The sequence below is a fragment of the Prenolepis imparis genome, unplaced genomic scaffold (assembly GCF_030444845.1).
Source record: "Prenolepis imparis isolate NDT839.2.m4 unplaced genomic scaffold, iyPreImpa1.0 SCAF_48, whole genome shotgun sequence".
NCBI classification, from domain to species: domain Eukaryota; kingdom Metazoa; phylum Arthropoda; class Insecta; order Hymenoptera; family Formicidae; genus Prenolepis; species Prenolepis imparis.
Genome location: NW_028141206.1, coordinates 112,058 through 119,842, shown reverse-complemented (window position 1 = coordinate 119,842; position 7,785 = coordinate 112,058). Strand labels below are relative to the sequence as shown.

At 53.7% G+C, this 7,785-nt stretch overlaps 2 protein-coding genes across 2 annotated transcripts; both read right to left on the bottom strand.

Moving 5' to 3' along the window:
- Positions 1 to 1,065: 1,065 nt before the first annotated feature.
- Positions 1,066 to 3,613, bottom strand: LOC145947150 (uncharacterized). The gene is made up of 3 exons (XM_083056932.1): positions 3,005 to 3,613; positions 2,245 to 2,821; positions 1,066 to 1,301 (listed from the first exon to the last, which is right to left on the bottom strand). The coding sequence occupies exons 1-3, from the start codon at positions 3,611 to 3,613 to the stop codon at positions 1,066 to 1,068; spliced, it is 1,422 nt and encodes a 473-aa protein (XP_082913058.1).
- An 807-nt stretch (positions 3,614 to 4,420) lies between these two features.
- On the bottom strand, positions 4,421 to 4,939 carry LOC145947149 (uncharacterized). Its single transcript, XM_083056931.1, has one exon. The coding sequence runs from the start codon at positions 4,937 to 4,939 to the stop codon at positions 4,421 to 4,423; it is 519 nt and encodes a 172-aa protein (XP_082913057.1).
- Positions 4,940 to 7,785: the final 2,846 nt, after the last annotated feature.

Below are 7,785 nucleotides of genomic sequence, written 5' to 3'. Positions count from 1 at the left end.
GTCACCTAAAATCGCGGACGCTCCCCTCCCCGCGGACCCCTCCCGGACCATAAAATCGCGGACGCTCCCCTCCCCGCGGACCCCTCGCGGACCCTAACCTCGCGGACGCTCCCCTCCCCGCGGGCCTCTCGCGGACCCTAACCTCGCGGACGCCTCCCCCTCCCCGCGGACCCCTCGCGGACCCTAAAATCGCAGACGCTTCCCCCTCCCCGCGGCCCCCTCGCGGACCCTAACCTCGCGGACGCCTCCCCCTCCCCGCGGACCCCTCGCGGACCCTAAAATCGCAGACGCTTCCCCCTCCCCGCGGACGCCTCCCCCTCCCGCGTGACGTCATTCCCCCTCCCCGCGTGACGTCATTCCCCCCTCCCCGCGTGACGTCATTTCCCGCGCCCTGGGTTCCCCTCGCCCCTCACCCCCCCTCATTGCCCCTGAGTTAGAATCGGCATAGTATTACTACTGATATTCAGTAAATTCTAATTTCTAATAATTACTGGTTATAGTTCGGGCTATAACACCATTTAAAATTACTTTCGACTTTAGATTAATTCGATTTTCAATAATATATTTCAAAATTAATTAAGCGTCGATCGCTTTATGAGCTATGCAAATAATTTGTTTGAAACATTTTGTCGTTCGCGTTGCAAATTCAACAAATTGTTTCACAGGATTATGACGAAACACAAAATCGCGCATACATCAACGACAACGCACAAACATTTCGTTTTCCTCCGCGCACGCTTCGCAAATTTTTGTTGTACCACGCAAATGATCAGAACATATTTTTTCACGTTTGGCGTAACTTTAAACGTCTCATCTTGCCGCGTTTCAAAATCATAGAATACAAATGCAACGCGTCCCTTGTTACGTCCGCGCGGAGTCGCGGGGTATAATTCGCGGAGTATATTTTCGCGAACAACGTACTCGGACTATTGCGCAAGACAACGTCGCTTTTCGGAGATTTACTTCCGGGGATTGCCCGCGACGGAGGCTATCCGAATGTATGGTCACGCATCGAGAGCGGATAGATACGAGAGTGAGTAGGAAACACGAATTTGCGTTGTTTAGTCAAAGGTATTCTGGATACCTGTCGAACGAATTGTTAATCGCGTGGAAAACGGTCACTACTGTATTGCCGTCACTATTCGTGTAGGGAGTTTCTTCTCCGTCGAGATACTTTAGATACGCGATTTGACACATGAGACAGTGGTGGTGTGGATCGCGAGTTTGTGTCAGTCTGTTTAAATTACACACGGAACACGTTATTCCAGTAGGCAACTCGCCGATTACGAGAAGGTGCTTTACTGAAATTACCCAATTAGACTTTTCGCTTGTGCTTAATTTGAAGTAACAATGCACAACGCGGCGTCCGTACCATTTTTTTTTTTTTTTTTAACGTGAAGGAAATCCTTTATGGATACCCATGCCCCTCGGGAAAGAAGCATGGGTTATGTGGGACTGCTTGCTCCCCTTAACCGAGCCACGAATAGTTCGGCTAGGGGGCCCAAGCTTACCGCACTAAAACCCATACGGTGGCCAGCTCGGGCGTTGTAGGGGTTTCCCGGGAATCTGGCGATTGCACTACTTCCGGGAAACCCCCGCCTGACTATCCCATGGGAGTCACTGCGTTTGGTTACTGCGACTCCCTGTCCCTCGCCATGTTGACTTGGCGAGGGACTTGTCTTCCCGACAGTTTGCGGTGCGGAAGGGCCACACTTCCGCACCGCGCCCCCCTGGATACAACTATATCCCCATGAAGGACGGGACCAGATTCGGATTTCCCGCCCGAAGCCTGATCCCCCTCTCCCTGTGTGGGTTTACTGAGGTAGTCCTAGTAGTGGACTACCTCCTTCACACAGGGGGGTAGAGCTTGCCGCACGTTGCACAGGTGGTCCTCCTGTTCTAGAGGACCACTCGTTTGCTCCTTCCCGTGAGGCCTATTTCCGAGGAGAGGATTCAGGTTCGGCTATAATCGCCTCCTCTGTTCCCCCCCTCCTCGGTCTCCTTCTCTCTCCCGGCCTCGGCGGGTGCCGCGGGTTTCGGCGACGGGGTCGCAACCTGCGAGGCGTAGGTACTCGCCCGTCTCCGTCGTCGCCACTGCTCCCGTCACTTCGTGGGGCGCGTTCGCGCTCCCTTTCTGCCTCCTCCTTCTGCAACATTACTGTTTCGCAGAAGGAGGAGACCGCCTTCCAAGCCTCTTCACTGTCAATCATCTTTGGAATGATGACCGACAGTGAGAGGTCTCACCCACCGCCGCCGTAAGGACACCGCGCTCATCGGCCCATGCCAAACAATGGGCCAATATGTGTTGCGCGGTGTCCAACTCATCCCAACAGTGGTGGCAGTGGGTCGTCCGCTCCTTACCGATCTTGCACAGAAAGTCAGCGAAGGATCCATGCCCCATTATTATCTGCGCAAGACGGTATGACACCTCGCCGTGCGTCCTTTCCACCCACTCTTCTAATACTGGACGCACGGCGCCGACGACTCTTCTCCCTGAGTTGGTCTCGGGAATATTGGCAAGATATTCCCTCCACCTTTCCAGGAGACGTCGTCGGGCCTGGACCCTCATGATGCCTTTGACTCTAGCCGTTAACTTGACATTCCGCCTCTGGAGCTCCCGCGTCTGGATGTACGTTTCTTCGTACATCCCCGCGACCTGCTCCATCAGCGGGAGCCCGGCCAGAGTCGTGGCCGCCGCGTGCGAGACCGTTCTGTAGCCGCGAATTACCCTGATCGCTACGCGCCGCTGTATACGTCGCAGTGCGTTCTTGATCTTTCGGGTGGTATTCGCAGCCTCTGCCCATGGGTGCTCCGTATAGGGCTACCGCATTAACGATTCCCGCATACATCCGACGCACTCGACCGTCGGGCCCTCCCAAGTTAGGGAGTAGGCGACTTAGAGCTGCCGCCACTCTCTCCACTTTTGGGCCCAACTGATCGAAGTGATCTATGAAAGTCCATTTTCCGTCCAGGATTAGACCCAGGTATTCATTCGGGTCGTTACTTGGACGGGGGTGTCATCCACCATGACATGGGTCGCCGGTGGCTCTCCTTGAGAGTGTAGGTATAGCGCCTCCGTTTTGTGAGGCGCTACTTTTAGACCCATGCCATGGATGCTACGGACAACGCATGCAACCGCCAGCTCCGTCCTCATCTTTGCTTCCCTCCAGTCTGCTCCCCCGACCAGCACTAACGTGTCGTCTGCATAACAGACGATACTGCAGCCGGGGGGGAGAGCGGTGCGAAGCACATTGTCAAACGCGAGGTCCCACAGCAGGGGGCCTAACACTGACCCCTGTGGGACCCCGCAGGACATCTCCCTCCCGCACTGGAGTCCGTCTCTATTGCGATACTCCAGTCTTCTATCCCGGAAGTAACTCTTTATTACCCTCACGAGGTACGCGGGGACGCAATGCCTTTCCATCGCGATCCCCACTTGATTCCAGGGCAGGGTGTTAAATGCATTGACGATGTCTAGCGACACCGCCATGGCCACCCTGCCCTCTTCCATTTCAGACTCCGCAAGAGATCGGACAATTGTCGCGCTTGATCGCATCAATTGTCGATCTTCTCTCGCGGAATCCGTATTGGTCCTCGTGAAGGTCTGGCCCATCCCGGGACAGGTGTTCGACGAGGCGGTTTGCTACCACTCTTTCGAGTAGTTTCCCCACCTCGTCAAGCAGGCATATCGGTCTGTAAGCGGGAGGAAGTCCCGCTGCACCGCTCCCTTTTGGGATGAGGACCACTTTGGCCCTCTCCCAGACTGGAGGGAAGCTCCCCTCTTTTAGGCAGTCGGTAAAGAGCTGCCTAACGTAGCTCGATACAGACGGATCGTCCAAGGCCAGAACCCAGACCCGTGAATTCCATCCGGTCCCGGGGCCTTATTGCCCCGAGACCTGAGTCTTTTTACAATCCCGACCATCTCTGCCTCCGTGACCTTTAGCTCGTCCTCCCACCCCGCCCGCTCCTCCCGTTCGAAAGGAGCCCGGGCGATGGTGGGGAAGAGCTTGTCAAGCTTCTCCTCAAGGTCCCGGGGGTCCAGGGATTCCGTCACGGAGGGCGCCCTTCGCATTTTGTTCATGACTGTTCTGTATGGACGCCCCCATGGGTCCGAGTTCAGCATGAGCAGATGCTCGTCCCACGCCCTGGCCTTGGCCTTCCTGATTGCCGCGCTGAGGGCGTTACGGTGGAGTTTATAATCCTCGTACGCCTCAACTGTCGCCTCATCGTCGCCGCGCCGCCGAAGTCTGGTGAAGCGACGCCGAGCTCTGGCAGTTATCTGTCTTTGCTCGGCGATTTCTTCGCTCCACCAGTATGCCGCTCGGCGCGGCTTCGCTTTGGCCCGGGGCATGGAGGCATCGCATGCTCTCGTCATCATGTCCCCGAGCCATGTGACCCGGCCATCAATGTCTCCTGGCATTTATGTGCCTGGCCAGGTCGCTGAGGCGACTGCGGCCATCAGCCCGTCTGTGTCGAGCTTTTTGAGGGCCCACCTCTTAGGAGTCTCTGCTCCCTCCTTCCCCTGGACGCGGCTAAGCACCCCTTGGCGGGTGATGTTGACCCTCATCATTATATATAAATGATCCGAGAGGGTCTCGTGATCTGTCACCCGCCACGCCCTGATTCTATTCATCGCAGGGGGGTTTGCCCATGTGAGATCCACAATGGACTCCCCCTGCGGACGAATACATGTGCTTTTCGTGCCTGTATTTTGGATAAACAGGCCGAGTGCCGCTGCCCACGTCTCCAAGAGTCTGCTCCTCGAATCGTTGCGCCGGGAACTCCATAATGCCGACTTGGCATTGAAGTCCCCGGCCACGATAACAGGGCGGCCGGACTGTGATCGCACAGCGACTTCTAGTCCGTCCAGCACCTGCTCAAACTGGGCAGCCCTCAGACTGGGGGTGATGTAACATCCCATTACCGAGATGGGCCCCATTTTACCATGACGCATCCCCATCCATCGCCTATCTTACGGTATGGTGGGGAATTCGTCTCCATCCTCCAAGTTATGACTACGGAGCCCTCGTCGTTAGTGGCCTAACAAGGGTCATTATCGGGCAGCCTGTACGGCTCCGCAGCTATTCCCAAACCACACCCGCCGCCCATTAAGGTCTGTACAAACAGGTCCTGGGCTGCACGGGCATGGTTTAGGTTGGCCTGGAGGAGATTGACAGCCATGTTAACATGTCTTGTCGATCTCCTCCTCGACGACCTCCATGGCCTGTGGCCCGAGTTGGTTCCTCAGTCGCTGGAGACTGGGTTACCTTCTCGGGCCGCTGTGGTTTGGCTCCCTCCATCTTCGCTGGTGCCCCTGTTACTGCAGCGGCCGCCGTTCTTTCCGGACGTGGCTTCCGCTGCTCCAGGGGCTTCTGCGTTTCCTTGGGAGTCGCCGGGTTGACTCCCTCTCCTACCTTCTCCTTGCCGGGTGTTTTGAGAGCTTCCGGCACCCTTGTTTCCTGGGCTCCTCTTCTTGGGAGGGGTGCATAGTGCACTCCTCATTCGATGGTTCGAAGGAACCCCGGCCTCCTCACAAAGCATGCACTTTGAGGGACACTTGCAATCTCTCGCAAAGTGCTCCTCCGTGCCACAGTTGTAGCAGGCTTTTCGTCTGTCTTTGTCACTCGTACAGTGCTCTTGGACATGCCCCTTGTTCATGCATTTAAAGCATTGAAGGGGCCTGTCCTTGAGCAGCTCCATTGTCGCATGCACCCACCCGAACTGGATTCTTCGGGTTTCCAGGATCTTTTGGGCGGGTGCAACCGGGCATCGGATCCAGACGGTGCCCATTGTCCGTGAGACGAATTTTATAGGCCCGACTTTGAGGTCATCCGGTCTACATTTGCCTATCTTGGACAGTGTAGCGCAAATTTCCCTCTCCGTTGTAGCCTCATCTAGGCACACGGCGTCCGTACCTATATTTAGTTTTATATTCTTCGCAGTCTGGGGAATTCTTTGACTGCGATTATTTTGAAAGGGTCTGGTTTTCCTCCTTCACTACTAATTAAGTGGCCTAAATAGCCGACCTCTTTTCTCAGGAATTCGCATTTGTCCGGCTGGAGTTTGAGGTTCGCTCCTCGCAACCTTTCGGCTAATTTATTGAATTTAATGTTGTGCTCTTGTAAAGAGCTCGCGTATAGTACGATATCGTCTAGGTATACAAATAACTCTACTCCTTGTAGTCCGGTCAATACCTGGTCCATGAGTCTTTGGAACGTCGCGGGTGCGTTCTTTAGTCCGAACGGCATGCATTTAAACTCGTAATGCCCGTGCGGCGTTGAAAATGCGGTTTTTAGCGCGTGAGACTCATGCATCGGTATTTGGTGAAATCCGGATGCGAGATCAAACACGCTGAAATATTTAGCGCTGCCTAGTTGATCGAGTATTTCCACAATGTTAGGTAGGGGATAGGCGTCGCCGATTGTCTTTTCGTTCAGGGCGCGATAGTCTATTACCATCCGCCAGCGCTTATTACCTTTGGAGTCGGATTTCTTTGGCACTATCCACAAGGGGGAGTTGTAAGGTGAAGCTGACGGCTGTATAACGTTTTCTATTAAGCCTTGTATTTGTTTGTTAATCTCCTCCTTGTGTATAGGCGGAAATCTATATTGTTTGGTATGGACCGGAAGATCGTCAGTCGTCGGGATAGTGTGTGAAACAGTGTCAGTGGAATGCAGTTTATCGGACGGAAGGTGGAACAGATCGTCCTGATTATTTATAAGGTTATGGACGTGTTCCGTCTCTTCCTCGTTTAAGTGTTCGAGCCGCAGCAAAGACTGTATTTCTTCGTTACGGGATTGTACGCTGCTCCCGTTTAATGTTGCGACATGTCTTGTTTGTTTAGGAGTGATCGTTTCGTGCCCTAGGGACGAGATATCGCTCTCTAAACTTTTACGATGTTTAGACAAAGGATGGGTATCCGGAAGAGTGTGTGCTTTTATGACTCTGTGAAGAACAGGATATGGAATTTGAGTTAGTAAGGTTTTGAAGACCGGATGTAGAATATATTTCAACCTCGTGGAGCTCAATGCTCGGTAAGGTAATTTTACAATCTTCTTCGCCCGTGTTTATCGCGCTTATATACGCCTTTCCTTCACGGTTGGTAACGACTGCATCTCCTAAGTAGATTTTGTCGTTTGCGTCCGCTGTACATAACCTACGCGTACGTTAGGGTTTTTTACGCGGAGTGGGAGAACGGTGCTCGACCTTGCCGAGATCGTTACGGTTTCATTGTTGACAAAGGCAATTGGCGATCCTTGCCATACGACGCAATGTTTTAGGTAATCTATTTTAGTCGCGTTGCGTAAAAAGTCGGATCCTAGGATTCCGCCCTGTGAGATGGGAAAGTCGTCTCGGACAACGTGCAACTTAATCTTGTGACCTAAATATTCGACGTCGGTCGACCCGAGAGTTTTAATTTTACTTTTCGTTATTCCACTAAGGAATATGATAGTATTTGAATCAATATTTGTCTCGGGGTGTATTTTGCTTTGCTTAACAAGGTTCGGCGCGGCTCCAGTGTCTATCATAAAGATTGTTTCTTGCGATAAGCCATCTGCGCATATAGATACAGTGGGTGCGTGGGAGAAGTCGTCGGGACTTAGCATTGTGATCCTTGTGCTTCTTCCTGCTGTTCCGCGACTATCGTTCTTATCGGACGGACTGCTTCCCGAGAGGTTCTCGCTCGAGGTTCGTCCGCTGGCCTCGAGGGGCGAGGGAAGTTTCCCTGCTCTTGACGTGAGTTGTTATACTGTCTTTTCCGGCATTCGTCGATCTCATGCCCTG

What these genes read in the sequence shown, in the direction of transcription:
- LOC145947150 (XM_083056932.1), bottom strand. Translation starts at nt 3,613, where the DNA reads ATGGGCCAGACCTTCACGAGGACCAATACGGATTCCGCGAGAGAAGAT. An exon ending in TGGATGACACCCCCGTCCAA is followed by an intron (nt 2,822 to 3,004) that starts GTAACGACCCGA and finishes TTAATGCGGTAG; the next exon opens with CCCTATACGGAGCACCCATG. An exon ending in TGTCCTTACGGCGGCGGTGG is followed by an intron (nt 1,302 to 2,244) that starts GTGAGACCTCTC and finishes GGGTAATTTCAG; the next exon opens with TAAAGCACCTTCTCGTAATC.
- LOC145947149 (XM_083056931.1), bottom strand. Translation starts at nt 4,939, where the DNA reads ATGGGGCCCATCTCGGTAATGGGATGTTACATCACCCCCAGTCTGAGG.